Source organism: Thamnophis sirtalis, unplaced genomic scaffold (genome assembly GCF_051295495.1).
Source record: "Thamnophis sirtalis isolate CommonGarterSnake01/CBP01778 unplaced genomic scaffold, rThaSir2_p1.2 scaffold_6, whole genome shotgun sequence".
Lineage (NCBI taxonomy): Eukaryota > Metazoa > Chordata > Lepidosauria > Squamata > Natricidae > Thamnophis > Thamnophis sirtalis.
In genome coordinates, this window is record NW_028261386.1 from 36,568,456 (window position 1) to 36,593,487 (window position 25,032).

Consider the following 25,032-nt stretch of genomic DNA (forward strand, 5'->3'; position numbering starts at 1 on the left):
TGCCTGCCTCAGTGTATGAGCATTCAAGAATTCAATTCCATAATAAAATGCTTTTTATTAAATATTATTTTTAAATTCTATTCAATCCTGGTTCAGGGCAAATACATAATTTTAGGAAAGTTTGATGAGACTATTACCTCTTGTATCAGGATTTATCCATGAAGTTGCACAGTGAATTTTCAAGGGGCATCCATTGAAAACCTTTGAAAAACAAGCACCCATCTGTGTAAAATAAAACCACATGTAATTTAGATCAATATATTTACGAGTAGCTCAAGAACTTTCAATTTTCAACTAAAAATGAGCATTTTCAGTGAAGTGAAAGATCTGCATATAACAATATGGCATGTCACACAATGCTATAATATGGTTTTGCCTTAATGTGATTACAAATTGTAGGAGAGCTGTGTTAGTCTATGGGCAAAACTGAAAGGAGTCTAGAAATCTTTTTTGACACTAACTAATTTTGTCTCACATGTAACTATTTTCCACTTCATTATTTCCAATTCATTCCAATTGATGAGCTGCAGAAAATTTCAGTTCTGAGTGCCATTTTATTATTTTAGTATGTTTTAATAATAGTTGTATGACTATATTTTTCCCTTGAATGCATCTAGAATCACATGGTCTGAGCTGGGCAACCACATAAATGCTTAAATAAAATTTAAATCCTACTTTTTAGGATTGAAATCTTTCTTAGTCACTCCATGCACCTTTGTGAGATGTACTCACAAAAGCTTACACCATTTAATAAAATGTATTACTCTGAAAAGGTGCTCCTATACTCTTCCTGATTTTGTGCTCGGTTTACTATAGCTTATGACTTAGTTATTATTTCAAAACCAAAAGTATCATTTTATTTCCTTGACTGCAGTTAAAGTTTTGTATCATTTTCATGCCCTTCTTTGTATTTCATTTAATTTCCTACATTGATTAGTTATTTTGTTGAAAAACATTGATTGCACGTTTCTTATTTTCAATTTTATTTCAAACACAAAAGATCTGGATTGTCAGAGAGTGTTACAGCTACTCTGTAATCATTTGTTGTAACAGGCATATTATTAATGCAGTACATAAATGTAATTTCTAAACAAAAATTATATTCAACAGTGCTGTTGAATAGTATTTCAATTTTTTTAAAAGGAGTTTGTCAGGTTCAGAATGGGATACTTACATGTACTTTTGGTGTAGGAGGAAGACCATTACTAATTGGCTTCTAGGAAAGAAAAGAAACATACATTTAAATACTAGCTTTGAATTTGAGCTAATAGCTGAAAAAATAGGTTAAATTGGGAAGGTATGTACTCATGGATTCAAAATGGTACTTTAAAGTATGATGGGGAGACCTAGCTATCATTTCAAGACTTGCAGAAGGGGCCAATTAATTATATTTCTATACTTCAGCAAAACATTGAAGGCAATGTTCTTTGCAATATATTCATTATATTCTTACATAAACAGAACACTCTACCACTGGTAATTGATTATGAGAATCACAATTTATCATTCTATGCTGATTGAAGTCAAATACATTTTATTTAGAAAAACATGTTCAAGTAAGAGATATTGGTCCCAACACTGTATGTACATTACCCCCCACCCCAGTCATTGTGTTATTTTGCAGCTTTTAAATAATGTGAAAGAACAAAGCAGAAACATAGCATTACCTACCAATATTTCCTTTCTTTCTTTCCTAGGATTAGTGTGCCTATTCTCACTTGGTTCTTGATGAGAACTTTCCTTGTCACCATTTAATTGCACAGAATTAAATCCATTACCTTTAGAGAAAATGTTAAAGGCATTTTAAAAATGCATCACAAAAACACTTCAATTCACCAAAAATCTCCAAGGTCTACTGAAAGCATTTTCAGATTTCCAAAAAGCTACAAAGTTGAGATTGAGATTAACTCTCATTTACAGAATTTAATTCCATTCTCCAATATTTTAGAAGCACTATAAGGGATGGTTGTCTATGCTGGCCTATGAACTAAAGGATAAGTTTGAAAATAGTGAGACATCCCAACAAATTGATAAAAATACTCTGTTCCTATTGAAAGCTGCTTTTGTTATCTGCTCTGAACCTTCAAAGCAGACTAGGCTTGCAAAACAAATTAGCAAATCTTTTGAAACAAAACTACTTAAATGGCACATATATCAACTTGACATACTTGAAATATGAACCCAGTCTTGACAACTGTAATTTATTTGCAGTTTGAGCTACAAAAAAGTTATGATGAAAAACATCAAACTGAGACCATATACTAATTATTTTTTCTTCCATTTGTTCACTCTAGATTCTAGAACATGCTGGGACCTGCAAGATTGAAGTATAATACGACATTACAAATAAGAAACATTAAAAACAAAAACAAACAAGACAAGATAATGTATTAAAATTGGTGGATTATCAATGGGCAGCCAAAGACTGTCCAATTTTGCAGACAATATAACAAATTTTAGTACATTCAAAGAGATTACAGTGGACTGAACCAATAGCAATTGTACATAAAAATGGTGTTTTTCTGGTTATTTTTATCAGGTGTGGTGTTATGAGATGTGTCTGTTAGTCCTTAGAGAAGGAACAATATAGTAGGACATAAGCTGTAGTTTAGATAGCCTCTTGTCCACAGAGGCACAATCTCAGCTCATATGGAAGCATTTTTTTCTCAATATGATCCATTACCTAAAATATTTGATTTCTGTGGAGGTAACCGAGGGGGTGGTGGTCTAGGAGGGACTTGAGTGTTTGATTTTGCAGGACTCTCTGTAATAGGACATCTTTTAATAGTTCCTTGATTATCATCCTCAGAAGTATGATTTTCCTGTGGAACGTAGATGGATTTAGGCTAAAAAAGAAGAAATAATTATTCTAAGACATCTATGCAGTTATTTATCTAGAACATCTATCATACTACTTTCATCTTAAGTTCTTACACCCTTACACTTTAAACCTAAATCTTTAAAGACCAGCTGCACTTACTGGTTATGCAAGAAAGGAACACAGTACTTTAAAGCACATTTTCTTTTTATCTGTAATGAGAACAGTAAGTTTTGTTCTTTTATTTGTTAATGATATAATTTAGTACAATTACTCAGCTGATAATTAGAGAGTAAACAAAATTTTGTTTTAGCTTTATATCCAATTTCATGTTGAATTCAAATATGACAAATCCTTACTTTAGGAATTTACATCCTTCCTGCCTTCAATGAAGCTATCTTAGTTCCTTAAATCAATCAAATTCCCAATTTGGAAATCAAGGAAAACCTATAAATCATCTGGGAGGAAAGAAAAGAAAGCAAAGAATTTCTTCCTGGTCTAGTAATCCACAATTTAAAAAAAAAATCAGCATTATTACAATTAGCTTAGCCAATATATTCAGCTGGCAGAGTCCAGGAGACAAGCCTTTTCTGCTCTAGCTCCCACCCTTTGGTTCCTGAAGGTGAGATCTGCCCCCACCCATCAGGCTTTCCAAAAAGGCCTGAAACCCTGGCTTGTAGAATGGCTCAAAACCCCAATGGGGGCATCCCACGCTGAGGTAGTTATAATATTAAGAAGAACCTGTCTCCACCTCATTTATGCATTGGTTCCTTTCTTATTTAGTTTCTTTTGTAACTTTCAACGTTTTTTAAAATGGTTCAACGTTCTAATTATTATTTTTATATAATTTAAATTTTATTTATATAATTATATATTTATAATTTTAATTTTATATTGCTGTTTTATAATGTTGTAAGTAACCCAGAGTCACTCCACAATGAAATGAGTGTCATATAAATTTAAAAACTAAGAAATAATATTCCCTTCTGGTAGGAAGTGAGAACCCTTCTTACCTTTGGTGGCAAAGGAGGTGGCACCTTTGCTTTCATGGTTGAACTGTGAAAAGAAAATTAAGTATTAATTATAAAAAGTAAGAATTCAGTATTTTAAAATTAATCTAAACAGTGCCCTGTATTCCAAAAGCTGTGGTTCACTTTATTATAATCTGCAAGTCTCCAAAGATTTGAGAACAATATAGCATCCTTTTGCTTGTGTAAAATTCTTCTGACTCATGTATATTACATATAAATAACAATAATAATCCCCATCATCCCCATCCAAAATAGAAAATACAATGACAATGATAAGTAAGGTTCAGAAAGAAGCAGACATGTTACATGTTGCTTCCCAATCTCCTAAATCAAAAGGATTTTGTCTATTTGACTTTTTATTCTCATAAAAATTTTCTCATAAGAGTGGTATTGTTAGAACATTTGGGAACAAAACAAAACAAGACACAATAATAATCAGATATATAAAATTGAGATTTGTTTTACTGATTTCATACTTCTCAAGGCAACATTCAGTATTAAAAGTGAGATCAACTAATAAATAGCTGTAATATCTTCAAGATTTTTAAAAATACTTATGCTGGTTTTTGACCATAAAATGATTAGAATTAAAATTATCTATTGAAATGGCACTTCACATTCTTGTAAAATTGTGATGAGGAACATACAAACTTTGTACAGTGAGAATGGAAGACATTACCATTCAGGGTCTTCTTATAGCTGATCCTATTTTAATGAGGTAGCAAACATTCTATATTTGTATCAGAATGGCCTTTGGTGTGAAGTATTATTTTTCTTCACCATTGCCCCAGGGAATATGCAATCCTAACAATTTTGAAGAGATTTATCTACATTTTCTTTAAAAAAAGCTTGTGAAAGCCTTTCACAGCTTGAACTGTTGAAAGATGGCAGGAATTGTAGCTCAAAATACATTTTGAAAGTGCTAATTTTACCCTTAGTATCAATTTCTAAATCCTGGGAAATCAGCAAAGGGACACCAGGCAGGGCACCTCTTGATTAGCCTTGCCTGCTTTCTAGAATCTTTCAGAAGAACAGCCCATGACATAATATTCTACTATAGGGTCTTTTGAAGGGGAAACAGCAATAACGAAAGTAGTATTTTTCTAAATACTGAACAATAAGTGCTTGAAATTAGTGTAACTTACTGTTTGGAATCATCACTGTCCACTTCATCTTCATCTTCTAGATGTGCTACATGTCCCCTAAAGAATTAAACAGATAGGATAAACAGCTAAACCAAATAGTCAATTATCAATGCATTCTTTGTAATCCTGTTTGTTCAAAAGAATAAATCACAGCTGCAACTCAGACAAGCAAAGGACTTTTACAAATATTTGACAAAAATATAGCTCATAAGCACTTGACAGAGATAGGAGACTTTGCATAAGAGAAAGGATTTTGCAATCAAGAAGAAAAGAAATTTAACAATTACCGCTGATGTAGTTCTTCTTCAACTGATTTTAGAAGACTCCTTTAAAATAGAAGTAAAATTCAAGGACAAGACACATTTAGCGAAGCACATAAAATCAGACATATTTGTAAATGATTTCACATATTAAAGCCATGCAATAAGTTATATCAAGTATTAGAGATAATACATGAAAACTGAATTGCAATCTGAGGCAAATGATTTTTCAGCTAATTACAGATTTCTATTCAAGTGTATGTTTATGAGCTAATTATTGCACCTGATAATCAACTCTATGTAGGACAGGAGGAGTACAGCTTATTTTTATATGTAGTTATAATAATTTTTTTTAAAAAAAAGCAGAGGAAAAGCCATCCTCAAATAATATAATGCAATGCCATAAGAAAAAAGTTTGACAATATCTTGGATGATCAAGAAAGGATAATCAGGAAAGAAATCTAGGAGCATTAAAGTACATGTGTAGAAAATAATATGTTACAATGGCTCCTTTTTCTTATTCTTCAAGCAAAAAATATTCAATTAAAATAGTTTTACAAGTTAATTAACATATAGTATGCACATATATACAGACAGGTACATTTTAGGACATAGATTCATACAAGGAAGCTACATTTCTATATGGTAAAGGAAAAATTCCTCAGCTACAAATATAAGCACAACAAATAGTGTCCTCCAGATGTATTAGACAATAAGACCCATTGGGCATGCAAACTATAGATAATAGTGGTTGTAGTTCCAATCACTCTGGAAGGTCAAGTTTGGGAGAAAAGTTAATGGTTTTAAAATATCTACTGAATTCACTTAAATTTCACTGGTGTCATTATATAAATGTTACGTTCTTGAAGAAGTAAATCAATTAATATTAACATTATTTTTTAAGACTGATTCTGTTTTTTTAAATTTTATCAGCATTCAATTTATTTTGTTTTATATTTAGGATTTTTGTTTTTATAACTGCATTCAGTATTGGAATAAACGAACACCATTAAAAAAATAAAGCACTATATTAACATCATTTCTAAAGTCTACTCACTTATTTGCACCCAAGAAATAACTGCCATGAGGACCATGACCATATTCTAGCTGCAAATCCTATTGAGAAAAAACAATAATTACAAAAAAGAGCAATTGGGTCATGTTATCTCGGGCCTTCCCTTTTTCTGAATTACAACATGTACTTATATTCAATTCAAATAATTAGCGTCAACCCTTTCTACAGGAAAGGGTTGCATTATTATGTGAAATGTTTGCAACAAGAAGATGCGTAATTTCAGGATAGCCTGGCTCCCTAGTGTGTTTTGATAATTTCTTCTTTCTATTGTGATCTTTTATACCATATCCCATTATTCTTTAGAGCAAAGTTTCTCAACATCAGATTGAGAAACACTGGTTTAGAGGGATTTCCAATCACTAGAAACAAACATTATGGAAGTACAGAAGTTAAAACAAGGATTATATGTCATCAAGTTGACTTCTGGAAACTACATAGATATTCTCCGTGAAGTAACTATTTAAAAATATGAGAATACTATGATTAGCTCACATGGCCCATATCTTTTGTTTTGAAAAATTCCACAGAAACACTCAAAACCTTTTCTATAGAAACCATGAATGCTTTTGTCATAGAAAGCAATAGCTTTATCATATGCCTGGATTTTCTTTCTGAAAAATGAATAATGTTGCTGGGTATGTATTATCCACTTTGGGAACCATTTCGAAGCAAATGTAAACAATTAACCATAAGAGAAATAGGTATACTGTATGAAACTGTAATATTTAAGTACTACATAATTAGGTACATTACTGAGTATGGAATTTTTTCTTCTCCTTTCTCCTTCTCCTGGCCTAGTATTATCTTATATTTAAACACCTGCTCGGATGGTACAAAATATAGTGGTTTTATTTTTTTTTCTTTTGCAATTTTTGGATGTCATATAGACCTTAACATTGATTGATTAAATAGTTATTATTATGCTCAGCCCAAATATAATGTGTGGCATATTCAGTTCCTTTTTTATTTTACAAGTTAACAAACATGAGAAATGGTGATCTCTCTCTCTCTCTCTCTCTTTCTCTCTCTCTCCCTCTCTCTCTCCCTCCCTCCCTCTCTAAGCCCACATTTTTTTGTGTAGAAAAAATCTACATCATAGTTTTGGACAATAATACCAAACAATAGATATGTAGGCTATATTAGCAACATTAGAAGATCAGGACAGAATACCTCTCATGTACTTTTTCTTTCTTATATACCAGTGGTCCCAAACATTTCTGGTATAGCAGACTGTCTGAAGTGGCAGCGGGGAGGGAAGAAGGGGATGGTTTCATGTGCATCTGCCCACTGCTTTAACAAATGCAGCTGCGGGTGCACACAAACACCACTTCTGCAGGCCGGTTCCGAAAGGGCGGCAGACTGGGGGTTGGGAACCACTGTAATATACTATTACTATATGTCCAATCCAGATTGATACCTCACAGACGGCATCAAAATATTCAGACATGGTTCCTCTATTCAGAAAACACCTGCTGAGTAAAGCAGTCCAATCTCACTAAATCAGATTTAATTGATACATTTTTTGGTCTGTTCCAGCTTAATGACACTTAACTCTTCTGCAATTTAAAGGAAAGCACTTGAATCTTAGATTTATAACATCAAGAATTGGAATAGGCCCATTAAACCACTGGGTTCACTTGCTATCAAGCAGCCATTGCTCTTAGGCCCATCCAGAATGAACAAGTTATTGATGTTCTTAAATAATTCTAAGCAATAATTAAGAACTTCATCTCTAAATGAATAATACTATATTATTTTCTGATATTTCTGCAAAAATATGTTGCAAATCTCTATATTAATATATTTACAATAAAAGTTTGCACACACTAAAGAATGTAGGTGTTTTATTTTTTATCCTAGAATGTAAGGGTTGGAAAAGACCTTAAAATAGTCCAACTGTTTATACTCTTAAACTAAAGATGATGATGAAAGCCACATTATAGGTTTAAGCATACAACTCTTGTATTCTAGCATGTCAGGATTTACTTTGAAGTACTGAATCTCATTGTTAAGAGAATCAAAAGAATTGTGGGAAGCTGGAATCATTGGGGAACTCTGTTCTAAACACTAGAAGATAAAGTTAGATCAGCATTCTGATCATTACTAGGTTGGAGGTCTTCAGGAACTGATGGAATATTCAGAGAAATATAGCAAGAAACTTAAGAAGAATCAGTAAAGGATCTACCCAAACTATGCCAGAAAATGTGAAACTAGCATAGTGGCCAACAGACTGGAAGAGATCAATCTATGTTCCAATAGCAAAAGAACCAAACTTTAAAAAGTGTGCAAATATGGTACAATATCATTAATTTTACATGCTAGCAAAATAATGCTGAAGACCATCCAATGCAGATTAGAGCTCGCTCTCTCTATATAAAAAATGAATGCCAGATATTCAAATTTTAAAAAGGATGAGGAACAGAGGACATTGTTGCTAATGTATGCTGGATAATTTAGGAAACCAAAGAATACCAAGAGGAAGTCACTATATGGTTCATTGATGAAAGAAAGGCCTTTGACTATTGATCATGTCAAACTGTAGAATTTGCTCAGAAAAATGGCAATCTCAGAATATCTCATTGTGTTTATGATAAAGTTAGCAATAGCAATAGCAGATTTTTATATACCGCTTCATAGGGCTTTCAGCCCTCTCTAAGCGGTTTACAGAGTCAGCATATTGCCCCCAACAACAATCCGGGTCCTCATTTTACCCACCTCGGAAGGATGGAAGGCTGAGTCAACCCTGAGCCGGTGAGATTTGAACCGCTGAACTGCTGATCTATCAGTCAGCTGAAGTGGCCTGCAGTACTGCACTCTACCCACTGCGCCACCTCGGCTCTTTATAAGTTATATACAAATCAGAAACCCACATTATAGGCAGAACATGGCAAAACATACTGGCAAGGAGTATGAACAGGCTTTGTATGTTCCGCTTAGTTATTCAATTTATATGCTGAACATGTATTAAGGAAGACTGGATTAGAAGAAGATAAGTGGTTTTGAAATTGGAGGAAGAAACATCAGTAACCTGTTCTAGGCTGGTGACTACTACTATGGAATCTGAAATAGCATTGGCAAGGTCTACTAATAAAAGCTAAGGAGCATAAACAAAAAATGAGTCAAAGGTTACATATAAAAAAAGACATAATTGTTGATAGGTAGACAACTAGGTTAGAACTGACAATGAAGGGGTGGGTTGCTGCTGGTGTTACTGCCGGTTTGGTGTGCCTGAAGCGTGGTCTGTGCGTGTGCACAGTTGCCTGTAAATAGGTCTATGCATGCACAGAACATTAAAAATGCTAAAAAAAAACATGCCATGGCGACCGTGGAACTGTTTGGGGGCATGGTGAGTCTGCGGTTCCTACCAGTTCGGCGACCCAGTCGCAATTTTCACTAATGGTTCGTCCGAATTGGTGCAAACTGGCAGCAACCACCGCTGAAAGTGGTGGATATCTATTTATTTAGCGTATAGCATATCATACATGGACTAGCAATATAAATATTGCCTTATAGGATCAACCATCATCAGTGAAATTGTAACAGTTGATAAAACAACCAGGAAGACCCAGAAAAACTATCACGAGGGCTCTATATTGACAAAGATCAAAATATTGCAAGCAATGGTATTTCCTGTGATGCTCTATGGAAGCAAAAGTCGGACTTGGAAGTAGCAGGATAGAAAGAGTATTGAGGCATTTGAACTTTGGGATGTTCAAATGCCTCAATGTTGGGAAAATTGAAAGAAGTTATGTAATTTCTCATACTAACTTCTTTTAAACAGAAATTTATTTTCTGAAAATGTCATGAAGCTGAAATGTTAAATACATGTCTAGAATTTCTTTTTTTAAATCTATTTATTTATTATGAAATGTATTTGTTGCCCATTTCGTGTCTTAAAACATAAAAACATTAAAATAATCAATTATAAAATAACACAGCAGATAAATTCATCAAGAGAAAATGGCAAAGGAGGGAACCAGACACAGGGGGAGGGGAGGTGGAATTAGATTTAATTAGTCAATCACCTCCGATGTGAAGTTCCCCCACTGGGTCCTCAAATCATCTGTCAGAGTCAGGTCTTAAGGCTCTTAAGGAGGGTGGGAGCCAATCTTACCTCAGGGAGAAGGATATTCCAGAGGGCAGGAGCCATGGCAGAGAAGGCATTTCTCCTGGATCCCTCCAGCCAAAATTCCTTGGCTGACTGGATCTTTTCTAACTATTTACCATTTAGTTATTTAAATGGGTTTTCTTCTGTTCAATCATGTCTGATTCTCAGAGACTGCCTAGACAAGTCCCTTCGGTTTTCTTGACAAGATTTTTTTAGAAGTGGTTTGAGATTGCCTCCTTCCTAGGGCTGATAGAAAGTGACTATCCCAAGGTCACGCATCAGGCTTTTGTGCCTAAGGCAGAACTAGAACTCATGTTCTCTTGATTTCTAGTCTCAGGTCTTAATCATTACACCAACCTAAATCTCATTTAAATGCTAATATATAATAATTTCTTATTATTTCAAATTGGCTTATTTTAATATGTGAGATTATACAGTCCATTATATAAAAATCAATATTGTTACACTTTAAATGTATAATTTTATTTTGGAACTGTTTAATGAATTTGACTAAAAATGGTGAAAGCAACACAAGAACTGGACAAAATATTTCATCTTTAAAAACAACACACACATACACTGACAAAGAAAAAGCAATAGATACCAGATTAGATCTTGCAGTGTAGTATATTTCTTCTGAACTGTCCAAAAAATCGTTACTGTCAGGCTGTTCATCAGATAAAACCAGAAACTCAAGTTAATTACTTCTGGACTAAAAGAAATTCAAGTATAAAAGGATATTTTGCATAATAGCGGACTTACTATTTAGTAGAGTTTTTAGAAGTCTATACAAATTACAGTTGGGTAAGTGTAATATCAAAAGTGTTGTTATGGCTTAAAACAAATGTAACAGCAGATGAAAAGGATGTCATTTCATTTTTCTCTCTTCTCTCCCTCTGTTCCTCCTTTCTTCACCTCTCTTCCCCAAATTTAAAAATAGAAATTCACTGAATAAAGCAGATGGGATCCTCACACTTAATTATCCAAATATGTATGACTTCAAAAAGCTATTGAATGAGAATATGAAAACTCTTTATGATCAAGCCAGAAGCTAGAGTTTATTGGGAGTTTAAAATAAGTTAAAAAAAATTAAATTAGCAAAAGGCCAAGTACCGAATTAATAATCTAGTTGAATTTTATAACTATAAATGTGTCCTTTATGGGAAGCTAATTCCATATATTCTACCTGAAGTTCTTCCTCAAATAGTTTCCATTTAAATTGGAGGGTTATCATAAGTTTGTTGATAACTTGGTAGAGAACCCAGATTGTTGGGGGCAATATGCTGATTCTGTAAACCGCTTAGAGAGGGCTATAAAAGCACTATGAAGTGGTATATAAGTCTAAGTGCTATTGCTATTAATATCTAATCTTCCTTTCAAAAAGACAACAGTTCATGTAAAAATCATATCTATGATTTTTTTAAAAAGAACTATATCTTTAATTACAGGAGCAGAAAAGAGTGGCTTGTTTTTCCTTAAACCGTTTTTTCCCCTAGTACAGAGGGAAGCTATCAAGTACTATAAATAGTAATAGAAAGTAAAATAGTTCAGTATTACTTCTGAGTGTCCCAGGCTACCCTTCAGACCCAGAAATTGGATTGAAGATATCCAATTTTATTTATAAGTTTATTGTTATAACTGGGCTGTATACTAACAGGATGCATAGGAGAACTGTTTTATGAGAGTTTTGACTTAAACATTGACGAAAGTGAGATTGTAGATAACTCAAGAATATCTTCATGCCACTCTCAGAATAACAGCAAAATCTACAGCGAGATTGTGACCATTATCACACCAAAAGCAAGAAATATATGTTGGTACTTCAATGTTTGCTTTAACTGAGTGTTTTTGGATTGCTCCAAAAATATCAGCTTTCATATTCCTCAAGAGAATAAAAATTAATGGAGATTCCAAATCAGAAAAAAACTATTTGAAATTAATTGCTTGGAAAATAATAATGAAATGCTGAACTGTAAAAACGATGCCAATCTATGCCAGTAAATGAAGGTCGTAGAAAGGAAAGCAAATTAATTGATAAACTGAACTAAGAGTTGCTAATACAACGAAGGCTACTGTTTGTATGAATCAATATGAAATGTATACTGGGTATAATGATTGCCCAGTAAATTCTTTTGAAATTAAGTAAATTTTGGTTTCTTGGTGGATATGAGTACATACCAAGTGTACAATCCAGTTTAAAAACCACCTGTATATCTATACTCATAGCAATAATTATCTGTACAGGACCATTGCATTATAAAATAGCAATATCCTTACTAATATTGCTTATCAGAGACTAGAACAAAGTATTAGCAGAAGCAATGTGAGCGATGAAGAGGTGTATCTAAGTTATATTAGAATTATTTCTCAATGAATTTTAATTTAAAATCAGTAAAGCTGTATGAAATAAAATATCTAGGAAGGATAGAAACAAGTCCAGTATTGGCGGATGAATTCCGACTATTCCCTTCAGTCCTCACCTCCTTTGTCCTGAAGGGATGGGAAAGTTTCTAACGAGATAAAGGTCTGAACTATGATGAGTTGCACAAAAAGAACAGAAAGAACCTTGCATGAATTTAAATTCACTGATATAATAACATGGAGTAAATTGCTTAACTTAACATATGCCAACTGTTATTACTGCTTAAAAATTGTCAGCAAACTAGGAGTTTGTCACTTATTTTAAGATATCCTATTTCCCTTTTTGTCACAGCTCTAGGCCTGGGTGTTATCAAATAAGGAGCCTCAAACAAGAATTTTTCCACCATCTTTATTCTCCACTATCTATCCATTATTCATTGGAGAGTATCTAAATTCTAAGAATCTCTGGGTGGAAATGGGAAATATTTTTGACTGAAATTCTATCAGTATAAGACTGTGAACAAAAAGGAAAAAATAAACTAAATATAATTGTTAAAGAATGAAGACATTGCTAGCTTTATTGGCTCTCTCTCTCTGTTTGCATAACATTCAATTAACAAATGGAATTTTACTAAATTAAATATGACAGCAATTTACTAGCTTTTCTTTTAGTACCTAATATAACAGTATCTATATAATAACCAAAGATCTTGATAACTCAGGGGAAGATGAAGGACTAGATTAATATAGTGCTTCATAAAAAGCTGTCTTAGCAAGCAGGTTTTTCCTATGCCTGAATCAGTCTCGTTTTAGCAATACATCAAGCTAAAATGTGCTCCAAAGGAAATAAAAAATAAATTGACCCAAGCTAAAATAAGAGATATATAACTTCTGATGCAAAAAAGCTTTTGTCCTGAGAGATTACAATTACAAAGGGTAATTTTAAAAGGGATAGATAGATAGATAAATGGATGGATGGATTGGTGGGTGGTAGGTGAGTGGTCGATCAACCGATCAATCGATAGATAGAAAGATAGACAGACAGACAAATAGAGATATTGAATATGATGGGATGCTGATTTCAATTATTGTAGCAACTCGACATAGCTGATTCCTTTCTTCCTCCCTCCCTCCTTGCCACAATAAGAAATGAGTCTAGTTTAGAAGAATAGAATTTACAATAAAAAAAGCTTGTATGCTTTTCCCAGAATTATTTCAATCTTTCTAGAAGTTTGCATTTTCCAATTGTTACACGATGCAGTTGCCATACACTAAATTCCATCCTCCATCCATATTGCTTTCTTATCTCCTATACAAAATAAAGTTTCAACTTTACAGATGGCAAAGGAGAAATATTCAATAATGGAAAAACAAGATACAAGTTAACTTCACTTTACCAGCTCAAAACTCTATAAAGTGAACAGAATATTTATATTGTGTTTTAGCAGTCTTGGTAGATGCTATTAAATAATTTAAGACACAATAATTATGATAATGGCACCTCCTGTTTTTACTGTATTCTATGTTAAAGCAATTGAAAGAAGTGGAGACAAGAATCGGAAAGCTGATGAAATTGCCCTTTCGAGTGGCAATACTTATAGCCATTGCTGATTAAAATTTAAAATTCTCAGACTATACATAAATTCCTCAGATAATTCTTTAATAATTTTGAGGTCTTATACAAATATATTCCTATAGTGAACAAAGTACAATCAATAACAAATAGAACAGAGAGATCTATAAAGATCTCTGAACTAGATTTCACCATTCACATATTTTAGGGAAAAATCTAATATAGTTGCATTACTTACGAACTCATGATGTGGCTCTGTCTCCTTTCTTAAAGGAGGATCGAATTTTACTTGACCAACTATTGAAAAGAATAAGTGATAAGAAATGGTTATAAATTCTCCAATTGATTTTCCAAATTATTGCATTATTATTCTTGGAAGCACTAAGAAACACAGGGGAAAAAAAGAAGAACAAAAATAAATAGAAGCCCAGATGAGCTACCTTGGCTATAAATAACAACAAAAACAAGTCAAAGCTATAAAGATAATTAATGAAGCCTGGTTGAAAAATATACAAGACTCACATCCTTTCTTCCACATCAGCATATCAACAAATAAAAGTATCTCCTTAGTTAGCTCTACCATTTTTGAGTATAAAAACTGAATAGGAACTAATTACTGCCTTTTCATCTAAGAAGGTAATTGGTGGAAAGAACCCATGCCCATAATTCACAAGAGGGAAACAAGGTTTAGTATACTTGCTTAAGGGTAAAACACACAATTCAGCAGTTCTTACTTCAGAATAATAAACATACAATTGATTGTGTTGTAAAGATAGTCCAAGTATAACTTTGAAATACCACTAAACTTATTTTTCTGCTCCCTTTTTCTTGTTGAGTATAATGTTAAGTGGGAATGACCTTGGGAAACAAGTGGAAGAGCTGCAGACTAGGTAACATTCAGACAAGCAGCACTTGAATCTATAGAAGGAATGTAGGTGTAGCAAACCTCTCACAAGGTTTCTTGGACTATAAAGGTGAGTGGAGATATACTTTCAGACTTGTAAGAGTCTATTACTATAGTATTAGAACAGTGGTTCTCAACCTGTGGGTCGTGACCCCTTTGGGGGTTGAATGACCCTTTCACAGGGGTCGCCTAAGACACGGGTGCACACTTCCCTCTTCTCTCTGAGAGCCACCTGGTTAAAAAGCCACCCCCCACAGTGTTTTTCCCTGGGTGGCTCTGCAGAACATCCCAAGACCAATGCAACCACATCTGCCCTCTTTGGGACAGGTCCTCTTCAGAAGGATGAGGCGCTGCTGGCCCCCTTTGCGTTCCTTGCCTTCCAGCTGCAGCCCCACGCCGTGGAAACATAGCCGCACGCACGCCCCGCACAATTACAGCCCAGAGCAGGACCAAAGTCCCTCTCCTAACTGGCCCTTCCTCCCTCGGAGGGCTTCAGGGGTAAGCTTCTGCAGAAGCCCGGGTGAGTGAGAACAAGTTCCCACCGTTATGAAATCTCTGAGGCTGTAATTGTATAGGGTGTATGCACGTGCCTATGTTTTCCATGGCGTGGAGCTGCACCGAGGCTCTGGGCGGTCGGTGATGACTCTGGAGCTCATCTGCGGGGGGTGGGGTCTCCCTCACATTCCTCGTCTTCCCAGATGGGCTCCGGAGTCATCACCAGCCGCGCTGAGCCTCGGTGAGACTCCACGCTGTGGAAAACATAGGCACGCGCACGCACACCCCCCCGCACAATTACAGCCTCTGAGTCTTTGTTAACGGCAGGAACTTGTTCTCACTTGCCCGGGCTTCTGCAGAAGCTTTCCTCCAAAGCCCTCCGAGGGAGGAAAGGCCAGTTGGGAGAGGGGCTTTGGTCCTGCTCTGGGCTGTAATTGTGCGGGGCATGCATGCGCCTATGTTTTCTATGGTGTGGGGCCGCGGCCAGAAGATGAAGAATGCGAGGGGGACCAGCGGTGCCTTGTCCTTCTGAAGATGACCTGTCCCTGAAGAGGGGAGATGTGGTGGCATCGTTTTTGGGATGTTCTGAGGAGCTCCCCCAGGAAAAAATGCCCCTGCCAGGTACTTTTAACAATATATTTTGGTCCTATGACTGCAGAATGCTGCAAAAAATCATAAATGCAGGCCAGTTGTTGAGTGTTTAAATGTGATTGGAACACTCAACAAGGTGACCACAGTATGTGTGTCTGTGTGTGAGTGAGAGAGTGAGTGAGAGAGAGACACACACAGAGAGAGGGAGGGAATCAGAGAGAGACGGACAGACACAGAGAGAGAGAGAGAGAGAACGGGAAAAAAGGGGGAGGGAGATACAGACAGACAGAGAGAGACAAAGAGAGAGACACACACACACACACACAGTGTGAGTGATTAAGTGAGTGAGTGAGTGACAGACACACACATAGTGACAGAGAGAGAGAGACAGAGAGAGGGAGAGAGACAGAGAGAGAGAGTGTGAGTGAGAAACACACACACACACACATAGACAGAGTGACAGAGATGGGGGAGGGAGGAGAGAGAGACAAAGTGATACAGAGAGAGACAAACAGAAAGAGAAAGAAAGGAAGAAAGAAACAAGAAAAATAAATAAATAAAAAGAAAGTGGGAGAGAGAGATGAAAGAAAAAAGAAAGAAAAAAAAGAAAAAGAAAGAGAACTTATGACCACAATTGAGCCCAAAATTTTGGTTGCTAAGCAAGAGTGTTGTTAAGTGAGTTTCACCACATTTTGTGCAACTGTGCAACCAGTTGGATGCGCCGAACAATGCTCTGCTATTTCACATTGCACATACTGTTGCAAAATGTAGCAATGCAATTTACTGTTGTTTTATTAAGACTGTTACCCTTGCTATATCATGCTTCAAGACAAAATTTCATTTATTTGTAATTAGAAATAAATATTTCACAATATATAATTACATATTGTTTTTGTGATTAATCACTATGCTTTAATTATGTTCAATTTGCAATAGTGAAAATACATCCTGCATATCAGATATTTACATTACGATTCATAACAGTAGCAAAATTACAGTTATGAAGTAGTAACAAAAATAATTTTATGGTTGGGGGTCACCACAACATGAGGAACTGTATTAACTGCATCAACTGCATTGGGAAGGTTGAGAACCACTGTATTAGAATAAAGTAAGAACTAGTACTTCTGGCTGTGCTTCTTTTCTGGATTACCTCACAAGGCTGGCACTCACTGTTTGCATTTCAATATTAAACTAATATGCAATTGGGTTAGGAAGCCTAATCAAAAAGAGATGGCAAATATCCAACATGAACTGGGCGTGCAGATATGACTAGTTTATTCAGGTTAGTTTACAATGAGTAACTCTACTTACAGTTTATTTCAGAGCGTGTTTTTTCTTCTCTCACATTTCTACTTGTTGAGTGAATTCTATGAGGTACAAGAGGCTGGGGAAAATATTGTATTAAATATTCATTAAAAATGAACAACATTTTTCCCACTTTAAAAATCACAGTACACAATATCTTTGTGATCCATTGAAACTAGAATTTAAAATCAGTTTCAAACAACGATATTTCCTGGGAAGGAAGAAATAATTTTGATTTTCAGACTGCTCCAAAATTTACATTAATTCCCAGTGGAAAGTCATACTTGGTTTAAAAATTCTACCACCTTATATAACAAACATTATCTACTGGGATGTATTTGGCAAAGTCATAATTCTTATAATCCAATTCTTATTTCTATAATCCAATTCAAGGAAGGCAGGACTTTTCAACGAGAAAAGAGGAAGGTGTTATCTTTGGATTATGAAAGAACTATCCTTTATTAGGAAAGGAGCTCTTCCATTGTTATTTCTAATCTACCATCAGAACTCCCTGGACAAGTTAATTAAATTAATTGCACAAAAAAATGAAAACAAGCAGGTGGACAACAAGGGAAGTTCTCTTCTTCTCTTCACAACTATTTCTTCATTCTTTTCTAGTTATTGTTCCTTTAAATAGGTTCATTCTAAATTAGCAAAAAATTACAAGTAAATGCTATTTTGGACATTACATTACAGAATCAAAGATAATAAAAGTAATAATTAATATCTCCTTTAATTAATACTTCTCAAATTTGAAAATTGAAGGTACCTAATAAAAGTCAATTTATTTTGGAAACTGCTCCCTGCCCACACTTTGCATAAGCGGTAGTGGTTTTAACCATTCTAAGAGCGTGCTTCATTAATGCACTCTTGTATTACAGTCTGTAATAAGCAGCATTAATTCATCTCAATACATTCATAGCTATTTAAGGGACTCCATTTTTGTTGTTATCCTAAGGAGATTTGTCCTAGATTTTATTTATTTATTATTTAAAAAGCTAAAAATAACATAAATTTACACTGGGTATATCAGGAATTTTAGCCAGGATGTTTTAAGTCAACACTTGCTAAAAACCTGGATATGAATTATAATTTAAGAATTATCTATATTTTGTCAATCAAACACAATGTATACACATACAGGACATGGATCAAACAATAGCTTTTAAAATACTAGGAAAAAAACTATAAACACTGTGGTTGCTATGTTGGATTAGAACACTTCTGGCTACTGCATGTCTGTGTACTTGCATAGAACCCGCTTGCTCTTTGTGATAAAGACAAAAGAGACTATCCTAATTATTAAGTTTTTGAAGGTTTTATTCTTGAATTCAGCATTATAAAACACAGATTGAAGCATAGTATTCTTTCAAACAAAATCTTTTTTCCTAACAGGAGTTCAGTTTCATTATTACCGTAATTCTGCATTTGCGAACAGGTTCTCCACTAAAGAAGGATGGCTAGCATGAAACAGAAATAGTTTTTAAATGGCCTTCTTGGCTGAGGATAATGGGACTGTAGTCCAATCTAAATAGACTGCGATAACTTACAAATTATGTTAAATATCACATGGATGTAAGTATGAGGATAGGAAATCTGGTGCTCTTCAGATATATTACAATTCTCACTATTGGCAATGCAAGTTGAGGCATATGGGTTAATAGCCAAAAGCGTTAGAAATATGCCCTGTAATGGGGTGCGAGGGGTTATTATTTTATTATTTATTATTTTTATTTCTTTTATATTGTGTTCTTATTTTCTGTTAGCTACCTTGAGTCACTGTCAGTAGGCAGCAATATAACTTTTCCAAATTAAATTAAATATGCCAGGTAATTTAAATTTACTGAATAAGACTAGACTTTTTTGTGTGCCTGCTGTAAATAATGTGTTTAAAGTATTTATATACTTTAAACACATTATTAGGGCGGCCTATAAATAAACTTATCTATCTATCTATCTATCTATCTATCTATCTATCTATCTATCTATCTATCTATCTATCTATCTATCTATCTATCTATCTATCTAATCAGTTTGGTTATATAGCCAAATCTTTAACTATCAAAGATATATCTAAATGATATTCTTACCTCAGGATCATCATCATCAAAATCATGATAGGTGGAATGATCAGGATTATTCATTTTATCCAATAGTTCAATAGCAAGAGTCCGGCTTAAAGGCTGGGTAATAAAAGGGTGCTTAAAACACAAAATGCCATAGGTAAGTATATGAAAGATACTTGCATGAGAATTTGAATGTTGTAATTTCATTTATTAAATTTATATGCTGCCCCTCTCATTGCTGAGTTACTCTGGGTGGTTTACAACAACATAAAAACATTAAAAGCATTAAACAAAAAGTAACCTTAACCCTTAATATGAATAGACTTCTCAAAACATTATGGATGGATTCTAAATTGCCAACAGAGATATTTCAAAACTTTCCAAACTTTGCAAGGTAAGCCAACAATGCTACCCCACTTTTCCATATTTTAAACTATGGGGAGGATAAGACTAAGGTGCTTGGCCATATGGTAGTCACAGGAAAACTGTTAAAATTATTATTGGCAGGGAGACTTTATAAACACTGTAAGAAAAGGGATGGGCAGGTTAATATTATCCATGCTAAGGAACAGTTGTAGTCAAACCAAGTTCAAATGATAGCACATATGGCTCCCTAGCCTATAGACTGTATTTTTTAATGCCCGGTTGGTTGTTGGTTAAACACCTATTATTCAGGACCAGGCACGTACCATAGAGAACTGATTTTGGACAAAGGGATTCTGCTGATATATCATCTATTGCACGGCCTAGCAGTTTCTGCACTGACCTAAAACCTAACAAGAAAAATCCATCCATCTAACAAGGAAAATAAGCAGCCCCAACCAACGTGTCTAAATTAGATGCTGAATTTTTCCAGCACTTCCTATTGAAAGCTTTACAACAATTTGGGAATCGGTAGAAAAGTCATTTATACCTGCAATAGTTTTTCAGCTGTAGGCCTTTTTTTAGGATTCTTTGTGAGTGCCATTTTGACAAAATGATGAAAGCTATTTGACCTATAACACAAAATTAGTGTTTTTAGAAAGATAGTTTATATTCACAGTAACTAATACAATACAAATATATTGCTGCAATATTCACCATTTCATTTTGTCCTTTAGTTTGGGAGGCTGAAAGTTGCTTTTTGACATTAAAAACAGTGCTCTGAAAAAGAAGAAAATGGGTTATGTCTACAAAATTCCTGTCAAAAGTTGATTTGCATGCAGAGAAGCAACATCGTATTTGCCTTTAGCAAGAAAAAGATAATTCTCAATGGACCACTGTATCTTCAGAAGATGGAAAAGAGAAGAAAAATTTACTTTCAGCCAAAACTAAGACAGCAGTCAAACTTTCTTTTAAGGAAGAAACCTGAAAATGCTTTGATAAATTAGGATAGTTAGGCTTTCTTGCAACTTTATGACTGTGTTTGCATGCAGTATTATTTCTTTTCATTTCATGAATTTGTAAGATTGCCCTATCACAATTTGCAATTTTGGATGGAGCATATCATTAAACATAAAAAAATCAAATTATAAATAAGTAAATAAATTTTAAAAATCTCATGTAACATTGAACATCTTATAAAGAACAACATGTAGCTAAGCAAACTCTCACTCTCACAACAGAAGAGATTCATCTACCATCTTGATCCAACAAATAAGAGAAAACTCTGGCCTTTACAAATCTACACAAAATCTACAAAAAGCTAGCAGGGTCACTCAAATCTTCGCAGGGAGTTCATTCCAAAGGGCAGCAACAGAATAAGCTCATATTCTAGTTCTTATTAGATGATGTTTCAAAGGAAAAACTTGGAATAAATTTACCTGGTGCAGTCTTGTGGGATACGCAGAAATCAATAGGACATAAATGGTCCCACAAGTAATCTGGTCCAGTATCAGTATCTACTTTGTAAGTGATTATCAGCATTTGAATTATACCCAGAACTTTCAGGAGCCAATGCAGTTTGCTGAGTGTTACGTGGGCATCTTGAGATGCACCAATCGCAACTAATGCCACTGTAATCTGGACCAGCTGCAGATTTTGGATGTTGTTAAAGGACTACCCTATATAGAGTGCACTATAGAAAGTGAATCGGGGGTGATTAAGGCCTGAAAGACCATGTGCAGGGTTTCCCAATCCAAAAATATATTTATACATGTTTATCCAGCTGCTCTGATAAAACTACTGCAACACATGGTCTAATAGTTATTATCTAATCTAGAGTTCCACAACCTTTCCAGGTTGGGGACCTGGTGCGGAGTGGTGGTAGCGGTAGAGTGGGGAGAGGGGGAATGGTTTTGTGCAAGTGGCATCTGCTGCTCGCATGAATGGAGTGATGAGCATCAGTGCCTGCTGCTTGTGTAAGTGGAGTGACATGTGCATGCATGCTCACCTGCTGATGGCATGTCTGCTTCCAAATGTGCCATGGCCCAGGGATCAGTGACCCTTGATCTAATCCACTACCATTTCTAGTTTAGGCTTTTATGGACTCTATGTAAGCTACCTTTTTCAGTCAAGGGTCTAATCTTCATTTTTGCTTTTGTCTGGGGACCTCAGAAATATTCAATGATATCATAATATGTACCAGGTGACTAAGGCCAAACATTTCAGCCCAAGGTAAAGCAATTTCTAAATTGTAGTGTTTTCAAGCCAGAAATTCAAGTGTCTTGCCTCTATGAAAGTTAGTCTATGCAATTCCAGCTTTATTGTATTCCCAAATACCTAATATTATACCATTAATTTTGATGCAGGAAAGATACATACATACATAATCATTTCTAATTTTTAATAGAATAAAAATAGCCAGAAATCACACAACTAAAATTTGTGGGTTTCATTTTAAATTTTGGCACTTAGATTAAAAAGCTGGAGGTTGCCCTTAATATATTTCACATTCTGGTATTATCTATTCAAATACTTTATTACAACCAATACAGTTAAAGATAAACTATCTTTCTAAATTGTCTCTTTTTCTTAGCTGTTATATATTAGATATTGAATTTATCTCTTTCTGCCTTTTCTGAAACCTGCCTATTTATTTGATGTTTCTTTCTACCACCTTATTTGTACAATCTTGAGCAAAATTTGGTTATATGAGGAATAAATATAGTCAACAGTAGCACTCATTTCAACCTCTAGAACACACAACAGAGTTATTAGAGCTTATTACTACTTACTCACCTCATGGGATGCAAATCAAACATTGGAGGCTGAAGTTCTGCTAGTTCTATAGCAGTAATCCCAACAGCCCAAAGGTCACAAAGTTGATTATATCCACCTTTTCTTTCAACAGCAGCAACCTCAGGGGCCATCCTAAAAACAGAAAAATGGCTTGCAAAATGCATTCTTACTCCTAGATTTCAAAAGATCATTCCACCGAAACATTTTTTCAATCTATGTGGTAGTTAAATGAGTAATGGCTGACAAAGAGGCTAAGATATATTTCAATTGCTCTTCTATCTCAATGAATTCCAAATCTATCCGCCAATGCCTCTCTCCATCTTAGAAAAAAGTTTTTCCTTTGTTGTATCATTCTTGTTAATGGTATAAGAATAGATCAGACTAATATTTTTTTACAATTACTGTTAATAATATAAATTTATTTTGCTTCAGAGCAACAGCCTCCTGAGCTTTGCTCAATATACTGTAGGCTTCCATATAACTGTATGCATCCATGCAAGGATATTATCAAATGCAAGTCAGTTAACAACATAGGCAAAAGACATTCTGAACCCCTATCACACAAATGGAAAATAAACTTGAATTTTAGTATTACATTCCAGGATATCCATGGAAACCTCTCTTGGTACCCAGAATGCTTCTAGTACTTTGACTTGTAAAGTGTTTTAAATATTATTTTAATTGTAAATAAAATTTAAAAAGAAGTTGGTCAGTTGCAAAGCAATGCATTTGTCACAAAAAATATATTTCTTTCCAATAATATTTTAGAGCCCTCCCTCATATATATAGCCTGTGAGATATATATATATATCTCTCACAGGCATTCCTATGGGCCAGTAGAGATACTAACGAGGAGTAACCCTCCAAGTTTGTTTCTAGCTAATTGGTGTTTTGCAACTGTCCAATTTTTAATAATGTAGCATTTGTAATTGGCAATCATTTTACTAATTATAAGCCTTGCTTAGTTATTTTCTTTAATAGATTCTCAAAATATTAAATGTTCATTAGTTCGAAAATGGCAGGGGGATCCTTGGAATAAAAGTAAATTACCAATATGGAGTTCCAATGAAAGATTTCCTTTTTGCAATTGTAGCTGTTATTTGTGCTGCTACTCCAAAATCGGCTATAAAAGAATATGGGGGATAATAAGTACACATATTTATAATAAATAAAACATTTAAAAACTGAAAGTCTTTGTAGTAAGATTTTTATTAAAATAGTTTTTGAAAACTTTTGTAATGTTTTTTTCATGTTTCTGTTTCAGCATTATTATCTTCCACAAGGTGCAAGTATTTATTAAATATTGCATAACTGAAGAAAGAAATCCAATCTGAAATTCACGGCTGGGACTCAAAACCGCCACTTGAAGTTCTCACAAACAAACTATCTTGACAGGAGTCTTAAGGTATATTAAATGTTAGCATGCATAAAACTTAACATATATAGAAGTACTTACCCAACTTCACATGGCCATTATCAGTTAAAAGAATATTTGCTCCCTTAGGGAAAAATGGTAAAAGTCATCTATTTAGATTTTTAAAAAATATTTATACTAGTACAGGTATCAGTACAAACTTATAGTACATGTTATAAACTGTGTAAATCTTCAAAATATCAATGTTAGAAATGATTTTCATTACAATGCTAAACTTATGTAGACAATAGGCAAGATATATCAAGATAATGCTGTACCAACTAAACTGCCTATCACTATAGCAGACAAACAAGAACAAATATTGAAAAATGACAGTAAAATATGAATGTATTTTATTAACAGAGATATCTTCAACTTTAGAAGATAAAACTGGTACAAAATAGTATACTCATAAAATAGGCATGAAGCTATGTTCATACCTATATAGTGGCAATAACAATGACAAAAGATGTGTACTTTTATGCCTTTTTTACATCTGTGGATTCTCACCCCATGGCTCAATCCTGGCTGTCCAGACCTTGTTAGGGAAGAACGGGTAGACTGATATACTTGCAGTATACTACAAGTTATCTGCAGATAAAATAACTCATCTTCACTTGAGATTGAATAACATTTGGGAGAGTTACAAGGGGATTATTTTGATATTACAGAATCCAAGGAAATGAATAGAGTCCTCAATCATAGAAGTTCCACCATCTGAGGA

The 25,032-nt window shown here is 34.4% G+C and overlaps 1 protein-coding gene across 4 annotated transcripts in view; it reads right to left on the bottom strand.

Moving 5' to 3' along the window:
- MAP4K3 (mitogen-activated protein kinase kinase kinase kinase 3) overlaps positions 1–25,032 on the bottom strand; it is a 58,167-nt gene that overhangs the window by 14,658 nt on the left and 18,477 nt on the right. Inside the window, exons 7-23 of one of the 4 annotated variants that reach the window (XM_014065757.2) lie at positions 24,351–24,393; positions 23,945–24,017; positions 22,895–23,026; positions 20,816–20,878; positions 20,649–20,730; positions 19,760–19,870; positions 17,676–17,748; positions 14,610–14,668; positions 11,042–11,104; positions 6,312–6,370; positions 5,282–5,320; positions 4,995–5,051; positions 3,832–3,874; positions 2,684–2,846; positions 1,672–1,778; positions 1,175–1,216; positions 138–222 (exon numbers count right to left, since the gene is read on the bottom strand). In XM_014065757.2, the coding sequence (XP_013921232.1) occupies positions 138–222; positions 1,175–1,216; positions 1,672–1,778; positions 2,684–2,846; positions 3,832–3,874; positions 4,995–5,051; positions 5,282–5,320; positions 6,312–6,370; positions 11,042–11,104; positions 14,610–14,668; positions 17,676–17,748; positions 19,760–19,870; positions 20,649–20,730; positions 20,816–20,878; positions 22,895–23,026; positions 23,945–24,017; positions 24,351–24,393 (1,294 nt within the window). The remainder of the gene's footprint in view (positions 1–137; positions 223–1,174; positions 1,217–1,671; positions 1,779–2,683; positions 2,847–3,831; positions 3,875–4,994; positions 5,052–5,281; positions 5,321–6,311; positions 6,371–11,041; positions 11,105–14,609; positions 14,669–17,675; positions 17,749–19,759; positions 19,871–20,648; positions 20,731–20,815; positions 20,879–22,894; positions 23,027–23,944; positions 24,018–24,350; positions 24,394–25,032) is intronic. The other 3 variants (XM_014065759.2, XM_014065758.2, XM_014065761.2) reach the window with 3 other exon arrangements.